General features: G+C 41.9%; 1 protein-coding gene and 1 long non-coding RNA gene across 2 annotated transcripts in view; one reads left to right on the top strand and one right to left on the bottom strand.

Moving 5' to 3' along the window:
• Positions 1 to 493: 493 nt before the first annotated feature.
• LOC141754369 (uncharacterized) lies at positions 494 to 10,055 on the top strand. The gene is made up of 3 exons (XR_012590617.1): positions 494 to 659; positions 5,432 to 5,679; positions 9,918 to 10,055. It is a non-coding gene; the product is annotated as an uncharacterized LOC141754369 (long non-coding RNA).
• The window catches only part of col9a2 (procollagen, type IX, alpha 2), a 153,213-nt gene continuing 138,722 nt past the window's right edge, over positions 4,379 to 18,869 (bottom strand). The window contains exons 13-34 of the mRNA XM_074613367.1: positions 18,805 to 18,861; positions 18,644 to 18,697; positions 15,786 to 15,839; positions 15,575 to 15,628; positions 15,065 to 15,118; positions 14,902 to 14,955; positions 14,705 to 14,758; positions 14,550 to 14,603; positions 14,392 to 14,445; positions 12,999 to 13,043; positions 12,846 to 12,899; positions 12,700 to 12,753; positions 11,808 to 11,861; positions 11,657 to 11,728; positions 11,256 to 11,291; positions 11,073 to 11,117; positions 10,619 to 10,651; positions 10,351 to 10,497; positions 10,210 to 10,264; positions 9,870 to 10,058; positions 9,709 to 9,786; positions 4,379 to 5,670 (exon numbers count right to left, since the gene is read on the bottom strand). Coding sequence (XP_074469468.1) covers positions 5,465 to 5,670; positions 9,709 to 9,786; positions 9,870 to 10,058; positions 10,210 to 10,264; positions 10,351 to 10,497; positions 10,619 to 10,651; positions 11,073 to 11,117; positions 11,256 to 11,291; positions 11,657 to 11,728; positions 11,808 to 11,861; positions 12,700 to 12,753; positions 12,846 to 12,899; positions 12,999 to 13,043; positions 14,392 to 14,445; positions 14,550 to 14,603; positions 14,705 to 14,758; positions 14,902 to 14,955; positions 15,065 to 15,118; positions 15,575 to 15,628; positions 15,786 to 15,839; positions 18,644 to 18,697; positions 18,805 to 18,861 — 1,557 coding nt within the window. The 3' untranslated portion in view covers positions 4,379 to 5,464. The remainder of the gene's footprint in view (positions 5,671 to 9,708; positions 9,787 to 9,869; positions 10,059 to 10,209; positions 10,265 to 10,350; positions 10,498 to 10,618; positions 10,652 to 11,072; positions 11,118 to 11,255; positions 11,292 to 11,656; positions 11,729 to 11,807; positions 11,862 to 12,699; positions 12,754 to 12,845; positions 12,900 to 12,998; positions 13,044 to 14,391; positions 14,446 to 14,549; positions 14,604 to 14,704; positions 14,759 to 14,901; positions 14,956 to 15,064; positions 15,119 to 15,574; positions 15,629 to 15,785; positions 15,840 to 18,643; positions 18,698 to 18,804; positions 18,862 to 18,869) is intronic.

The following is an 18,869-nucleotide window of genomic DNA, read 5'->3' as shown; positions in this document are numbered from 1 at the left end:
TATAGATCCCAATTATAAATATCTGGGTCTGCTTGAGAGACTAATATATTCAAATGATCAAGTTTTTGGTGGAGTAGACTTTGAATATTGAAATGAAACCTAAGCCTTTTCTGGTGTGAAAAGTAAATGGATTATTTAAACAGAACGGAGTAGACTTTGGCAGGCTATTAGTCTGAAAAGGAGCAAAATTACATTTAATAAAATTAAAGGATCTAAATGGATCAGTGTTAGGTGGGTTTAATTTGGGGTACTTGGAGGGGTTTTGGTGGTTGTCTTTCCTAGAAAGTATCTTGACCTGGTCCCAGTGGGAATCTCTGGAGGGGAGTGCCTTTATACAGCCGGTCCACACAGGGGCGCCAGTGAGCCTGTTGAATGGAGGTTGTGTCAGACAGAGGAAGAAGAAGCTGTAATTAGCGTCAGGTGTGGCAGTCTCTTGCTAGTGGAATTAAAAACAAAGCAAAATACAATATTAGCTACCTTTTAAAATGCAGCAGCCTCTCAGGGCGCAGGAGGATGTGTCCGTATGGCTGAAGAAGAAGAAGATGATGGTGTCCATGAACTTCTCTGCTTCCTGGATCTGTGTGTGGTGGAGACTCTCCGTTACAGCTCTGCAGTGTTCTCGGCATGGAGGACGCAGCTGACAGCCAGGTGGAGGAAAGGTGAGTGGAAAAAACCTTTTTGCATTTGTGTTGTTGCTTTTACATTCGTGTTGTTGCTTTTACATTCGTTCGAGACTACTTTATAGTTGTCTTTTGTATCTCTTTGTAATTGTTTTGCACCTCTCTGGAGTTGTCTTGCATCTTAGTTGGCTCTGTTTTGCATCTTCTTGGAGTTGTATTGCATCTCTTTAAAGTTACCTTGCATCTCTGGTGCTGTTTTGCATCTCTGTAGTTGTTTTTCATGGCTTTGTAATTGTTTTGCATCTCTCTGTACTTGTCTTGCATCTCTCTGTACTTGTCTTGCATCACTTTGTAGTTGTTTTGCATCTCTTTGGTGCTGTTCTGCATCAGTTTGGAGTTGTATTGCATCTCTTTGTAGTTGTCTTGCATCTGTTGTTGTTTTGCATTGCTTTGCAGTTGTTTTGCATCATCCTGGAGTTGTTTTACTTCTCTCTGTTGTTGTTTTGCATCTCTTTGTAGTTGTTTTGCATCGCTTTGTAATTGTTTTGCATCTCAGCTGTTTTGCATCGCTTTGGAGTTGCTTTGCATCTCTCTGTAGTTGTTTCGAATCTCTCTGGAGTTGTTTTGCATCTTGAAGTTGTTCTGCATCAGTTTGGAATTGTCTTGCATCTCTCTGTAGTTGTCTTGCATCTGTAGTTATTTTGCATCTATTTTTAGTTGTCTTGCATTGTTTTGCATCTCCATAGTTTTTTTGCACGTTGACTGAGAAGGGTCGAACGAATGCAAAAGTCACAACACAAAGGAGTTGACTATGCAACGGGCCAACTATTATTGCCGGTAGCAATCCATGTAGAAAGCGTTTATAGAAGCGTTTGACGTGCGTCTCATTGAACAGATACGCATACATCTTATTAACCGTATCAATCCATACTTCTCTTCAAGTCTATTTTTGTCATGATTAGTGAAGCGTAATCTGAATAGACAGCGGTTTTAAATCACACCAATATCCCGCTGTATATGTGTTTTGAACTTATCAACCATATTGATCAAGACTCCCAGTCTGTCTGTGAGCTCGCCTGTTTCACTACAGACAGATTCCCCTCACTCGCTATGGTGGCTGGGGAGAAATAAAATCAATATATAAAAATACTGTTGATTTCTTCCCATGGAGCCATGGCTGTAGTCAGCTATGACGTCAGGACCTCATTCATTATTTCCTAAAAAGCCCACTGTCTCTCTTCATCTGAATGATGTGAAACTAAGGCTGCACAATTAATCGAATACTAATCACAGTGTGAGCGTGAATGGTTGTCTGTCTCTATGTCAGCCCTGCGATGGACTGGCGACCTGTCCAGGGTGTACCCTGCCTTCGCCCAATGTCGGCTGGGATCGGCTCCAGCCCCCCCGCGACCCCTAACGGGATAAGCGGTTGCAGATGGATGGATGGATGGATAATCGCGATCACGATTTGGGCTTCCCACAATTAAATGAACATGATTGACTACGATATTGACGTTTAAAATGTGCTTTCTAAACTAACAGCTAGAGATGCGTCAATCAGCAGCCGATTGGAGTCTTATGTCAGATTTTTCTGCCGGTCACACACATGTGCAGCCACCATATGATGGTTTTATGTCGGTTCACAGCGACAGTCAGTAACGTCACACACACTAAACATGACGTCAGTGTGGAAGTTCTGTGCACTTTGCGTCTGACTGCACAGTCACGTTCACTGCAGCAATTTTACACACAAAAACTTGAATTGTTGATATATGCACAGTAGTAGAAGATATTATTGAAACTATGACTCTGTTTTGCAATTCTTTAATGCTATATGATGTCTTGAATTTCTACAATCGATGATGATAATTTCAACAGCTGCGGTGTGCTCTATAACCGACCATGAATATCGGTAGCATACCGTCCGGCGCTCATCAATGCTCCAGGGGTTTAGACGGCACTGATGAAATAGCCTATTGAGCAGAATTTGATTTTAGTTGGTTTATCTTTTACAGTTGAAAAAGGTGCTTATGGAGTATGGCAACCACAAATAACACTGGTATGAATGTTTATGATAAAGTAGATCTGGCCTGCACTGAATTGTTTTGTGGTGAAGTTAACATTTGTGTGGGCAATAAGCTATAATGGTGAGATTCGTGCCTGATCAGAAGTGTTTCTGTTAGTGTCGTTTTTTCAGCTCCAATGAAGGGCAGCGCATAGCTGCTTCCCTAAACTTTGTCTTCTAATACACGGCATATATCATCATTTAGTTTTCAGATACATTTTGTGTGTAAAATAGCTGCAGTGAACACGACGCAGTCAGATGCAAAGTGCACTGGAGACCCCCTCGGCTGTCACACACTCTGCTGTCTGTTTCAAGCGGTTTCACATCATTCAGATGCAGAGATACACTAGGTTTTGTAACAACTCATAGCGTAAATAACTTCGCATAATATAATTGAAATGTAGTAAAAGCTTATAATGTAATAATTAGCGCATAATGTAATAAAACCTTGAGCGTATAACAGTTTTGTTCATAATGTAATAAGTTATTACATTATGAGAACATTATTACATTGTTAAAAAAAAGTTGCATAATGTAATAATAATAATAATAATAATAAAAAGAGTACTCCTGATCTTCTTAAAGCATAAGAACCCTCTAGTTTTACATGACTCAAGTGAAGTAGTTAATTTAAAGCAACTGGACTTTGTCTGTTTGGTCTAGAGGACATTTTCATCAATCAGTTCCATATTGATGAAGCCTCTTGGATGTGAGACTACAGGATATCCAGTTACCTGGACAAATGAGAACCTTTACAGAGATGATGCTGAATTCAATATACTGGTAATTTTTAGCATGTTAAATAATTGTTCAATACATAATTATTCCAGGTACTGTAATTTTGTGCTGATCCAAGCAGCAAACCATTTTAGGTAACAATCTACAAAACGTTAGACAACCTCAAGCTGGTCTCAATGTAGTCATTCAGTGACTGACCACAATATAATTGCTTTAAATGATCTACTCCATTTGAGTCATGTAAAACTAGAGGGTCCCTATGCTTTAAGAAGACAAGCAGAGTACTCTTTTTTTTTTTTTTTTTAATTATTACATTCAACTTTTTGTGCTGATTATTACATTTTCTTTACTACAATATGTGCGGTTATTATGTTATGAGTTGCTACAGGCTTTTTAAAACCCAGAAATGAGTCAGCATTTTATCACTTCTGGTTCCCTCCTCTGGAAGTCAATGCGTTTTTGCATTAGACGCCTGATTTAAGGTCTGTGGTCAACACAACCTTCAGAGACTTTAATGTTTTGTTCTACGATATAAAATGTGTCAGTAAATACCCCACTCGTGAATTTTTGAAGCTTTTGTGTGTCTTAAAAAAGGTGGCTGCTAACAAGTGGCTAAATTCCGTTGTGTTCTGGCTTTTGCATTTGTTTGACCCTTCTCAGCCACTGTAGTTTTGCGTGTCTTTGTAGTAGTAGTAGTGTATGTTTGCATCTCTTTGGTGCTGTTTTGAATCTCTTTGTGGTAGGATTGTGTTTCTCTCTTTGTAGTAGTTCATATTTCTTGTTGGGAAGTCAGTCAGTCACTTCAAATAGAGGCCTGCTTGACTCTGATGGTGTGTCCATCAACTCTCCAGCTTGTGTATATGTTACATGAATTATTGATACTATTAAAGACTTAGAAAAGGAGAAATGAAAAGGAGCTGAAAGAGACCTGTTTCCATTTTCCGACATGATACAGAAGAGCATTAGGTTTTATAAAAGGTTCTTCTTTATTGGTTTGGGTTGACCTGAACAGCAAAACCCTCTTTACAGATGATTATATAAAGAACAATAAATAGCTTTTATTGATGACAATAAATCGGTCATTAAATAGCTGACACCCTGTGGAAAGTTGACAGTGGCATAGGAAGCACATTCGGTTCTGATTCGTCTTGAGAACGTTGTTATTTCTGTCGAAACTTTATTACTCACTGAATTTATTAACACAATATTTTTTGTTGGTGCATATCGTAACCCATTCCTTTTTCTCTACATAATAAATCAACACACATTTACAAAGATTTACAGCACTGCATTGTGGGAGATGGGAGTGCCCATCGGGATATGCTGTTGCCAGGCAACAAGAGGACGAGATCAAGCTAGTCGTTAGTTTCTAAAATGAGACTTTGGGAAGAAAGCGAGGATTGGGAGGGGAGGGGAGGGCAATGTACACGAGGTAAATCAGGGTTTTCACTAAAGCTTACAGATAAGATACTACATTTTACAATACAGTACAGTACGGAGTGTCAATTTCAATCATTTATTGGTCCTTTTTGTACACTTTTAAGGCAGCGGGTGTGATGTTGCAAAGAGGGGCAGGGCGTTTAAACTTAAAAAACACGTCTCAAATGAAATATTGCATATGTAAAACTATTTAAAGTGACCACGCCGTAACAGAAAAGCACCTTTCACCAGGCTTCGTTCTCAGCTCATAGTTACTGTATTGGTGGGAGACAAGGAGATGCAATATAAATTTGTTCCTCTTTCACTGCTGGGATATTTGGATGGGACTGACACTGACATCATCCAAAAAACACTAGAGAATTCAGAAAGATGTGGGTGGCTGTGAGCCGCTGTTGTCATGGTGATTTGGGGGATTAAGATCAGAGTATGTCCCACCAGTCAAAACGTCAGGTTGTCAGTTTCAGGAGGGGGGCGCTACACCAGTCACTATTATTGTCCCCTAACCTTTGTTCTCGTTGTTGTCCTTACTTAGAAGAGTGGTGTCTCTCCTTCTTTCTCTCTCTCCCAGGTGTTTGTGAGCTGCTGATGGAGAGGCAGGTCTCTAAATATTGGGTCCTTTGATTGATCCCGCCTCCTGTAGTCTCGGGGAGGTGTACGCCGACGCAGCCAAGCACATCGCCGCCTCGCAATAGCCCGGAAGACCTGCCGAACCCGCCTTACCGGGACGACCGGCCTCTCCGGCTGATCCCTGAGGTCCTCTCTCGCCGTGCCTACCGTCCCGAGCCGCGCCATCAACACCAGGAGGACCTGCGGAGGGTGAGTTTTCAACATGAAATGGGGATTTTCACTGAATTTCAGGGTTCAAGATTGCACTTAAAGATAAGAACACAACCTAAATGAAGAATTCCAATATGTTATCTCTATGGCCTAGGAAAGTTCAATTAATATCTGTGAACATGAGCTCCCCTTTCTCAAAGCCAGAAACCAGTGGACTGTTGCACCAGCTGTATGTAAGTTCTCTCCTAAGTTAGGGTGTAAAGTCCACACGAAACAATACGTTAAAACTAGTTACTTTGATCCTAAAGCTGTGTCAATGTTTTGTTTTTACAACAGACACATAAGGTTCATCTTAGTTACTCTGGTGTTAAGTCCACACTAACCAAAATATTGTCGCAGAAAATTACGTTTTCACAATCTGTGTCCGATCTGTGAAAAGCACTATACTTGATGCAGTTTAGCAAAGAGGCTAACGGCTAAAAAATAGCTCAAATTAATCACCAAAAAACAACAAAAAGGTACGTAAACTAGGAAAGTGCCTTATGATCAGGTAATAATTATCCAACCTTAATCTCGGATCTTTATTTCTTGGATGTTAATTACTTTTATCATGCTTTTATTGTAAAACACTTTGTATCCTTGTTTTCGAAAGGTCCTATATAAATAAAGTTATTATTAATCTACAGCTAACATGCAAAATAACAATGACATCGAATGGTGAAAAGGTCAACTACAACGGGAAAGTTATTGGGCAGATTGAATTGTAATGTTCTAACTAACACATGATAGCATACACAGGCAAACTGTTATAAATTAGTAGTCGTTGATTAGAAAGTTATTTAAGCCGATATATTTGCTCATCAATGTGGCACAGGGGATATTTATATGTAATTGCCCACTTACCATATGTGTTATTTTATGTGTCGTTAAGTTATGCACTTTATTTTGCACGTTTACACATCGCTGACATAACGATAGTGCGACTAATCGTGTCGCGTTACACACACAGTAGATTTATTCACTTGAATTGAATCACCAACCAAGTTTTGAAGCTATCCTGTAGCAAAATAATAGTCCCTGACACACTCGCAGGGAAGGACCGAAGCCCCGTTTCTGTCCGTGTTATATTGCAAATCTGCTGCCAGCAGGTCGGTAATCCTCTGTGTCCGCTCGTGGAAAACAAAAATGTGATGTATATATATCAGTCATTATGAATGGCCAAGGGGTAATCTATCACGGAGCTTGTTGCCGAAGCCAGTATAATTTGCTTCTTCTCATCCAACAAAGTTATCCCACCCTTTCAAAACAATGCGCCATGCCAACCGCTATTTTACGCTATTTAAACTCCAACTTAAGTTAGAAATTAAGTTCAAACGTAGTCTAGTTTGAACTTACGCATAGCTGGTGCAACCCAGTACTGAGAAGTTAGTCTCAAACTTGTGATGTCATAGGGTATAAAGTATGGAGCTGCTTCATTGACAATAAATGGGAGACTGTTTTTTTTTTTTATACCCAAATAAACTTTATTCTATTGTAGTGTTCTCAGTTGTGAAACAGAAAATATACCCATATACTGAGATCATTCCCCTGGGGGCTCTTCAATGTCGTCTAGAAAATCTCTCTTCCAATTCATTGTCTATGGAGCAGCTCCACACTTTATACCCTATGACATCCTAAGTTTGAATTTTAGCTCTCTATTTTTTGGACTTTGGGAGGGAGTAGTTCATGTTTACTAATATTTTTTGGACTGTGTTAGACCATATGAATAACACAAATGAATTTTGAAAATGGGTGTAGTTCCCCTTTAGGTTGAGTTTATCTCTCTTAACTCCCACTCTGGACTTGGATTACACATGTGTACTGTACGTATGCATATATTTAAAATTGTGTGCACAGGGGAGTGTGTTTTCCACTGTTTGAATTAGTGTGTACTGTTGCAATGCTATTACATTCTCATTCAACAGCATCTGTTAAATGACTGGAGTTAATGATGCTTTTAAAATGCCTCTGAGCAGCCTCTCCTGTGGCAGGAGCTGTAATGCATTCAGTTTCTCAGGCCCTGTTCAAACCTGGCATTAACACGAGTCCTGGGTGATCCAGTCACAAGTGGACAGCTCTAAGTACAGGTGTGAACGCACTCGAGACGCATTGAGATCCGATAGCTCAGACCCAGTAGCGCCGAGACCGAAAAGTGGCATAAGCCGGACCCTGGAGTGGTGTGCTGCTCCATTGAAAATGTTAGGCCATTGTCAGTCCAGCACCTGCCCCTGGTATTTTTTTTCTGTATATAACAACAACATAGCGCCGTAAATATAAATATATAAAGTAATTTGATACTTGCCAATGTGTCCTGAGGCCAATAATAGAGCTAGCCTAAGCTGACATGGATATTGTTAGCCCAACCACCATAGCCAGTCTGACTAATTGATAACAGAAATTTAGAGCAATCTAACCAAATAATACTTTTATTATTGAACGTGCCAAAAATAATGCAATCACACATTAATAAAACTCCATGTGGCAGAACATCAACCAGGCATACATATGGCATATTATTTATTATTCAGCATAAATACTTTAAATGAGTAATGTTAACCGGTTGTCATCGTGGCATGAGCGGTTTCTACCGGCATATAGATATGATAGACGTCGGGGTATTTCCTACCTATAATCTATCATTAGATAGTCTGACGATGTGTGTTTTTATGTGTTGATTACACCTGATTGTTTTACTGTAAATACTAGTATTGGCTCGAGTCTGCAGAGGCAGGTACAGTATACAGCCACTTCACAGCCTCTCACCGCTCCCTGCAACAGCACATGCTCTTTTGTACCGACAAATATGATTGGCATAAACATCGGGGTATCTTTAGATAGTCTTAACGTGTGTGTGTGTATGTATAAGCTAAAGTTTTACTGTAAATTCCAACACTGGCTCGAGTATGGACAATGGTTCTGAAAATTTCGTACTGACTTACTTATGAATACCGGCTATTGTATATTGTTCCCGGCATGTGTGTATTGCAACTGTAGGCCGCATCTTGAATGAAGTAGTTCTACTGGTTAATTGCTGTGAATTAATACATATATTCCCCTGGCTGATATATGAACCTGCCTCTGCACACTCCAGCCAATATTAGAATTTACAGTAAAACTATATCAGGTGTCATCAATACGTGCACACACGTCATTTCAGACTATCCAATAGATTAGAGAGAAAATACCTCGACTATCATATCTATGCTGGTAGAAACGGCTTCTGCCACGATGATAACCAGGTAATGTTTCAAAGAGTTTATGCTGAATAATAAATAATGTGCCATATGTATGCCTGGTTAATGTTCCGCGTTGTTGAGTTTTATTCATTTGTGATCGAATTTTATTATTGAACGTGACAAAAATAATACAAGTATTTTTTGGTTTAGCTCTAAATTTCTGTTATCGATTAGTCAGACTGGCTACAGGAGCTAGGAGGCAAGTATCAAATGACTTTATATATTTATATTTACGGCGCTATGTTGTTAATAAAGACAGAAAAAATATCAGGAGCTGGTACTGGTATGACAGTGATACCACTCCAGGGACCGGCTTATGCCGCTGAACCACAGTGGCACACCATCAGCCACTTTAAGGACCACCTACTCGACTGACATCCCGCTTGGATCCGCAGGGTCTCGCTGCGCTCAAAATGTGAAAATACAGGGAGACGAGAGTGCTCGTCTGCCTCGGGGCATGGAAACAGGGACGAAAACAATACCTTATATTTTTATGTTAATAAAATGTACCCAAATTTACGAATATGTAGGATATTACTACTGACATTCATGTAATATTACGTCACAACGTCTGCTGTATTAGCCTTGTGTTTACTGTATTTGCATATATTACGGGGAAGTGAGATCCAATCACAAGTGGTCACTCAAGACGCATGTGGAGATGTGAAGAGACGTACTTAGAGCTGTCCACTTGTGATCTGATCACCCAAGACGCATGTTAATGCCAGGTCTGAACAGGGCCTTATTGCACAAACCTGTTTTTTTTTCAGTTATGGGAGGCTTCCGCTCTTACCTTGTATTCCTGGGGGTCCTGGTGCTCCTGGATGAGGTTTACCAGGATCTCCTCTATCTCCCTTTGCCCCTCTCTTTCCTGGGGAACACAAAAAGAGGATGGGTTCAGATGTAGAAAAAAAAAAAGCTACAATTTCTACTATGTATTCATCACATGTCTACCTTTAAGTCCTGTGTTTCCAATCTGTCCATGTCCTCCAAACATGCCAGGAATACCACGGGCACCAGGTAAACCATGTGGACCCTGAGGACCAGCTGACCCTGGAGGTCCAGGGGGCCCAGGAGGTCCCATTACACCCGCTCCACCAAGCACAGCCCTCTTGGCGCTCACCGCCACCGCAGCCAGCCTCTCTGTAACAGAGGCAGCATCATCACTTTTGATTAAATTACCTTTGATGATGGCCGACTGATTGCTCAGGAGATGAAAGTAGCTTCGGGGAAATGAGCTAATCTAATCTCCCCTATGGACATCAAAGGTGAATATTCAGGTCTAGACGCTCACCCTGCAACATCTTCAACACCACTTCAATAATATGCTGGTCAGATGCATCGCGTCCCTGGAGAGAAGAGGAGGATTCTGGGCATTACAAAAGAGACGGCAAGCGTCCAAGTATATCTTCCATGCATCATAAACTGGACTCACTTCTGATCCCTGAATGCCTGGCATGCCGGGTACTCCTCGCTCTCCATTGAGTCCCCTAGGACCTGGCAGTCCTGATGGTCCCTGGTCTCCGGGTTTACCAGGGTCTCCAGTGGGTCCATTGTGTCCCGAATCACCCCGAATTCCTTGCTGCAAAGAGAGGAGAATCACGGGAGAGTAAAGAAAGATGCAGATGAAAATTCATGGTTAAAAGTAAAAAGAAAATTCTAAAAAAGGGGAACAAATGAAGGAAAGAATCAGATTTCCTCACCTGTCCTTTGGGGCCGGGTTCACCAGACAAACCCTGTCACAGCAAACACAGAGACTTTGTCATTTTCACATTCATCACTTCCATCTATCATACCCGCCCCAGAGACACTCATTGAGCAATAATTCAAGAATGAATATTGTAAATGAATGTCTAAAAAATGCTGCTTCAAAGAGCCAACGTGCATCATCGCTTCACTGTCATGTAAATAGCTCATTTGCCATCTGGACTATTATGGGGATTTGCATGCAAATACAAAAACAGACTTCCTCTTCGTCTTAACTTCTGTACGGCTATGACATTTTCTGCTATATATCACTTTTGCTTTGATGCCTTTCGGAGCCAAATATCTAAAGCCTGCAAGTTCTGGGATTTTGTAGATTCAGAGACTTTTGTGGTTCTTTATAACAAAAAAAAGTTTTGAAACAGCTTTAGGTACCGCAGTAATGATTTTTACCTTTTCACCTTTCTCGCCAGCCAATCCCTCAACACCGGGGTCACCCTAAAAGCGACAGAGAGGAAAAAGATTAAAAAAAAAGGGTTGAGAGAGAAGGATGACTGTAGAACACATTTGTCAGCATTGGAGCTGAAATACAACAATAAAGTGTCTGACAATCCGGTTTTAAAAACTGCTACTCACATCGTCTCCCTTTGACCCGACTTTTCCTTGGAAGCCCTGGAAAGAAAGATGGTTTTGGTACATATAAATATGGTTACATCTACATTATAATATCCTTCAAAAATCACAAGAACTAAATGTTGATTCAAGCCAGTGACACCGCAGATCACAAAGTAAGAAAGATGTAGTCGCTTCTCTAAAACATAGAAGATGAGGATGCTCAGATTATCATTTATATTGCTTATTTATATTGCCTGCCTCATTTAGTGATTTACTGTGGATTGGTTTGACTTTTATTCATGGGTAAACACTGCCCCCAATGGACAAGTCTGGGTAACTAAATCATTATGTGTGAGTGTTTGAACGTAGGCAATGATGCACATGTTTTTACAAAGCAATATACTGTATGTTCATGTACACACCTTGTCTCCCTTGGTTCCACTAAGACCCTGGGCACCTGGGACACCAATTGGTCCTCTCTCTCCTTTGCCTCCCTGTTAAGACACATTCAAATTTATATAGGGAAGCATAGCTGTAAGATGAGCTAAAAACAAAAGCAAAGAAGCAACTTACAGGTTTGCCGACCACTCCCAGAGGCCCAACTGCTCCCCGCTGGCCTCTGTCACCCTGTAGAAGACAGTTAACGTGAGTAGTAGCCTTCACAGTTGCAGTTTTTTAGATGAGCTGTTCCAATACCGGAATCGGAAATGCATCCAGTACTGTCCAAGATTCGGTATCAGCGAGTACACCAGTCTACGCACCGATTTGATACCATAATTTATTAACCCAGAAAACAAATCAACTTGTTTAACTGGAAATCTATTGTTCTTTTGTTGCTCCAAAACAGTAGCCATCACTGTGCTGTCGCCCTGGATGTATCATGGCTGCCTCTGGCAACTACTGTTTTAGACCAGCGAAGGAGAACTGATTGTAGGTAGTTTCGTCACGTGACAATAGCAAACAAAAACACTGTGGTGCTAGTGAAGAGTGTAGCGGTAGTAAGAGCAAGGAACATGTCAGCCATTTGACTATATTTCACAGTGGAAAATAGAACAAGTGAAACGCTGATATATACAATATGTAAAGCTTCTGTTTCAAGGGGTGGGTTTTGTGAATATTGCACCCTGCAGTACAAATTAGCACACAGGCTGTCCACTGAGGAGACAGCTAAGAGAATACAACATTGTTATTTATTCCTAGCCTCACTTATTTATGTTCTTTGTAACTAAATAATAAAATAAAGTTCTATTGCATTAATTATCTGTATGTATTTGTTTATGTTTTTACACGATGATGATCAGTACAGTACATGATCAATAGTAAACAGCTGTTAAATAATAATAATATATATGTTTTTATCACACTTGGTATCGGATCGGTTCTCGGTATAGGCCGATACCACGCGTTGAGGTATCGGGACATCTCTAGATTTTAGTGCGTTCATGTGATAATGCTGGATTTGTACCTTGGGTCCAGGAACTCCTTCCATACCAGCCTCACCAGGAAGACCAGGCTCGCCCTAGGAGGAAGTGCAATTATTCACCCCACTGCACAATATAAGAACACAATTGGAATACCTGAAGAATAATATATTTTGTTCATATGTTTTACCAGAGGTCCGGAGGCACCAGACATGCCAGCATGACCCCGAGGTCCAGGCTCGCCCTAACAATGGAAGCATAATGATGAGAGAAAGGTACATATTAAAAAATGGAAAAAAAAGGTAGTAAAGGTCAATATAACATATAATATAAAAAGGCTTACCTTAACTCCAGCTCCACCTTTTGACCCTGGGCTGCCAGGCAATCCCTGCAGACAGAATTAACAAGACTGAAGAAAACTCTTCAAAAAGGTAAACCTTGTTTTCTGAGTGTGGTGTACAATTTATTTCATATTAGTGCTGTCAATCGATTCAAATATTTAACCGCAATTAAATCACACATTTTTTATATTCAAAATGTACCTTAAAAGGAGATTTGTCAAGTATTTAATACTCTCATCAACATGAGAGGGAGCCAATATGCTGCTTTATGCAATTGTATGTATATATTGGAAATCAATTAACAACACAAACAAATGACAAATATTGTCCAGAAACCCTCACAGGTACTGCATTTAGCATAAACAATACGCTCAAATCATAACATGGCAAACTGCAGCCCAACAGGCAACAACAGCTGTCAGTGTGTCAGTGTGCTGACTTGACTATGACTTGACCCAAACTGCATGTGATTATCATGAAGTGGGCATGTCTGTAAAGAGGAGACTCGTGGGTACCCATAGAACACATTTTCACTCACATAAGGTCAGAGGTCAAAATGAAATGTCAGTTTTTCCTTGCCAAAAGTTAGCGTAACTTTGGAGCGTTATTTAGCCTCCTTCGTGACTATTATGACACGGTTGGTACCAATGGATTCCTTAGGTTTTCTAGTTGCGTAAGATGCCAGTATCTTGCGTTAATGTGTTAAAGAAATGAATGGCGTTAACATGTTATCATCGCGTTAACTTTCACAGCCCTATTTCATATGTTTGAAATACAGAGAGTGAACCTGAAACTGCAACTGGTGATGAATGGGGATATTAGTACTTGGGTGGTAATAGTGCTGATGCCTGATATAATAATAACTCTGAAAATAGGCCGAGCTGCAGTGTCAGCTAGCGGCGTACACCTTGCAGCAGTGACTCTGTGTGTGTGTGATGGTATATCACAGTAGGCATAGAGCAGGGTAAGCTACGGTGTGTTTGCAGCAGCGTTAGTGTCACTGCAATGACCACACAGCAAAGTGTGCATCTCATGCTCCATTACCCCTCAGTCAGAACGACGTACACAAACGCAACCCCACACACAAACGCAACTTCACACACACCGAGTATACCCACTGGTCTGATTGTGATAAATCACTTGCGGTGGGAGGGAGAATGCTATTTCAAGGTGGTTTAAATTCTAAAACAGCGTGGGTCAGAGGGTGACTGTTACCTGGATGAGTGCCCAGAAAACAAAAAATACCAAAATTTACAGGCTGCTTCCCGCTTGTCTGTGTTCTGGCTTTGTTGCACGGAGGTGGAGAACAGATTGACCCCCCCTACGTGGTCTGAGTGACAATTAGCCTCTACAGACGGGGCTTATTTGCATGTGCAACACTGAAGGATCACTCACCGCTGCTCCCTGAGGACCAGGAGGACCAGGCATCCCGGACTGGCCAGGGCCGCCCTGCAGAACAGGAAAAAAAAAAAGAACAGAAGAAAGAATGAATGGCCATCTTTTTACTGTGATTGAAGTTTCTCATCATTCTATGACAGCTGGCAACTCCTTACCTTGATTCCAGGAACACCAGGTGTGCCATCTTTTCCATCAATACCCGGCAGACCCTTAAAAAAAAAGCAAGGTAGATGAGTCAGTTCATTTGGCACACTCTCCGAAACACTGCCGCAACTGTGTTAGTGCACAAAGAAAAAGTGCGTTCACTCACATTCTCTCCCTTTTTGCCAACCGCGCCATGTGGGCCCTGGATACCTCGGCTGCCCTGCAGAAGATAACCGAAACCAGCGTCAGTGTATTTTGAAATGCACATCAGGATCACTGCTCCCATTCAAGTTCTGAGAAATGTGTTTTTTTTGTCTTGCTTTGTCAATAAACTTCAAGAGAAAACACAGAAGAGTCACATACTTTGTCTCCCTTGTCTCCTGCTTCTCCGGGTGGTCCCTTGGGTCCCTCCTCACCCTGCAAAAACAACAGAGAGAGACTTAGAGTAGCTACGGTGTATTGTTGGTACAATATGAGTAGTCACATCTGTGTGTGTGTGTGTGTGTGTGTGTGTGTGTGTTCTTACAGGAGGCCCAGGTATTCCTACAGGTCCGTTGATGCCCTTGTAACCACGAGGCCCCTACGGGAAAACAAAAAAAGTGGCATCAATCACTTGAGATCAGGGAGGAAGCTAAGTCACGGCAGCCGTACTATTCATTGTGATAAAGGGGTAATTAGCGCTTAACTCACTCCACTAATGGGAGCTACACAGAGAAGCCAGCCACTCTTGCTTTGGCACTAAGCCGGGGCGCGCTAACTTGGCTAACGCGGCTAATGTTAACAGTAAGACGGATGGCTACAGCGGATCATTAACTACAGATGGAGGCACCGTGGACCCAGACAACCCCAACTCATTAGAGGAGGGGAGAGATTTGTGTTAGCATCATTTCCATATGTCCCCATTGCTGGTAATGGATGATGTTTGTATAGTGGGGGCAGGTTCTGGCTGTGCCTCCTTCGCTGCTCGTCTAAGAATGGGAACAAGCCTCGTACCCAAAGAGAAAGAGGACACGAAAGTTAGTTAGGTGGTACTCACTGCTTCCCCTTTAGGACCCATCATCCCTGGATAACCTCTCAGACCCATCGGACCCTTAGAAGGAAGCAAAGGGAAAAACACGGTGAGACGTAGAGCAAATGCTACATCGTTATGTTCTGTCAAATCTAGATAATACCATGTGAAAAAAACAACATTAGACTGGGTTTATAACTTCTCAAAGAGGCTAAGAAAAGTTGAATTGTCAGCCTACCGGAGGTCCTGGGATGCCCTGTTCACCAGAGAAGCCCACCTCTCCCATGGGACCCTGGTGGAGGAAAGGAAAAAAAGGACAGGGCTGATTAGTTATTATCTTTCTGTGCTGCTCTCTTGGATTTTTGGCTCCATGTCCACAGAGTTTGACCCAAGAAACTCTGAGCCGGACAGAAAAATCCAGTTGGAAAAAATGTTGCTTGTTAAAAATCTATCTCCAGCTAGTCAGCCAGCCTGTCAAACACCTACCATGAGCTAGTCAAATAACCAGCATCAGGTGGTTGTGGTAGTTAAACCAGTTAAAAAACAGCTTTTGATGGTTTATCTGTGTTATTATAGGAATAGTTTGACATTTTGGGAAATACACTTTTTTTTTTGCTGAGAGTTAGATGAGATCTCTGATGTCTGGTTCATTAGTATGGAGATGGAGACAGGTGGTGATTAGCTTAGATTAGCATAAATAACTGAAGCTGGGGGTTTAACAACAACATAAGAAATAAGCCAACCGACTCCTTTAAAGCTCACTAATTTACACTTAACGGGACTGTTTGTAAGAATCAGTGTGACACCTGTGGCCGTTAAGTAAACGAAAGTCAGCGTCCTGTTGCTTGCGCTTGTGCTCGCTCTACATAGACATGAACGAGCATCGCTCAAAACAGTGAGGCGACACACGTCAGCTAAAACCACAATATCACTCTATATTTCACCTGCTTGGCAGTAATGTTAGCTGACTAGACGAAGGTCTCTCCATGAATCAATGCTGATCCTAGTGTTGGCTTTTCCTGCTTCAGCCTCCCAACCGCGGTCAGAGGAAACAGGGGAGACACCGGAGTTTTGGTCGGAGACGATAACGTTTCTCGCTGCGGAGCCCCGTCACTTCACAAGACACGGGAAACCTCTGTTGTCTGCATTTATTCCTTCAAAAACGTCCACTGTACATTCACTAGATATTCTCAGAGCTAAACTAACTCTTCTGTAGTGTGTAGTGTGCGCGCATGAACGTGAGAGTGGAGCGAAAGAGGGAGAATGAGCGCGGCGTGTGAGTGAAGGCAGGCAGAGAAGCAGAGGAGCAGAGGACAGCAGAGACTCCGGCCCTCTAGACCAAAGCTACGGTCTCCCCCGCGTCCTCCGACCGCGGCCAACACTGTTTTGCAAGTCGGGCTTCACTGGATAGAACTATGCGGTTTTAGTGCTTCCGTGTAGTTTGTGTTGGAGTCTCGTCTGAACAGCGTAGCCACACGCGAGCGTGCATGGGACACCGACCCGCAATGATTTATTCTTGTAAGAAGTTACAAACAGTCCCATTAAAAATGACAAGTTGTTGTTTTCATGGATAATATGTACTGTAACTATTTCTTGGCCATGCCAGTGACTTCCTGGAGACTTGTTGTGAGGTAGTCAAACAACCAGCTAAAACTTCAGGAAGACAGTGCACCGTTTGCCAAGAAATAGTTACAGCAACAACTTGTGGTTTTTAAATTCATGTTTGTGTACAAATTTAATAGTGTTGTGTGGCTCGTTCCGGTATGCGCAACGGATGTTTTTTTTCATTGCACACACAGATAGCGGAACCGTGAGGAGATATTCGCTGAATTTGACAAAAAGTGTATTGGATTAGAATCACTGACTCCACCTTTAAGAACAAATACAACTCTGATATTATGAGTAGGGCTGTCAATCAATTAAAATATTTAATCACGATTAATCGCATGATTGTCCAGAAGTAATCGCAATTAATCACACATTTTTTATCTGTTTAAAATGTACCTTAAATGGAGATTTCTCAAGTATTTAATACTCTAAACACGGGCGTGGGCAAATATGCTGCTTTATGCAAATTAATGTAAAGTATATATTTATTATTGGAAATCAATTAACACAAAACTGACAAATATTGTCCAGAAACCCTCACAGGTACTGCATTTAGCATGAACAAATATGTTCAAATCATAACATGGCAAACTCAAGCGCAACAGCTGTCAGTGTACTGACTTGCCCAAAATTTAGCACAACTTTGGAGCTAGTATGACATCGTTGGTACCGATTGATTCCTTAGGTTTTTCTTGTTTCATACGATACCAGTATCTTCACTCTAGCTTCAAAACTGAGCCCGCTACTACCCATAAATCGCAAGTTGCGTTAATGCGTTCAAGAATGTAGTGGCGTTAAAATGAATTTGCGTTAATGCCCTAATTCTGAGCTAATCTTATTGGTCTATTTCAGCAGTCTCAAAATAAACGTGATACTGATCTTGCTCACTAATCTACTTGTATTTCATCACAGTCATAAGCAATATAGCAAATAGGAAAAAAAAGCACATCCGTCATAGACGGTATCTGTGTTTTAGCTTTAACAGCTCGTACTGGCCGTCTTTAAGAAGAAGAAACGAGAGAGAAGCACCACTGTGCAACCTTGAGTCAAGGCAGATCTTCTAAGATACTGGTTCTGACTTGGAAGGAGCGGAAACGTGGTGAGTTCGGTGTTGTTGAGCGCTCCTTGTGTGGGAAGATCAGTCTAATTCCTGGGGCCTGGCTAGTGGAGCCCACTGTGCGCTCATTAGCTGTGCTTAATACAGCGAGGTGAGAGGGGCTGCGCGAACCCCGACTCGCTCATCCTCCCCTTCATGTACCTGGCTCCTCACCACCCCTTTCATCTGGCATCGCTGCATGCTGACTGCGGGGCCCGGGCCAGGCCTGACTAATCGCAGCCAGATTAGTGCCAGTCATGTGCCTCTGGGGGGCTTCATTAAAGCTAATCCTCGCCCCTGCTGGTCCTGAATGGTGGGCGAGTGTGCGGCATGTGCACGTACGGGTGTTTAAGTTCATGTGTGTGTGTTCCAGCAGAGATCGTGCAGCTCACCGATTTTCCTATGAAGCCAGGCTCTCCGAGAACTCCGGCACGTCCTTTGTGTCCCTGGAGGGCAACAATCAGTCAGTAGGGGTGTCACGACAATTTTGCAACGCGACATAATCATTGATGCTGAATGAGCTTAATCCTTCAGGATGACTTGAAACACTCACCTTGACTCCCTGCAGTCCCTGGGGGCCTTTAGGTCCTGCTGGACAGTTAAGAGGACACTGTTCTC

Source organism: Sebastes fasciatus, chromosome 17, assembly GCF_043250625.1.
Source record: "Sebastes fasciatus isolate fSebFas1 chromosome 17, fSebFas1.pri, whole genome shotgun sequence".
Lineage (NCBI taxonomy): Eukaryota > Metazoa > Chordata > Actinopteri > Perciformes > Sebastidae > Sebastes > Sebastes fasciatus.
This window is presented reverse-complemented; position numbering and strand designations above follow the sequence as displayed.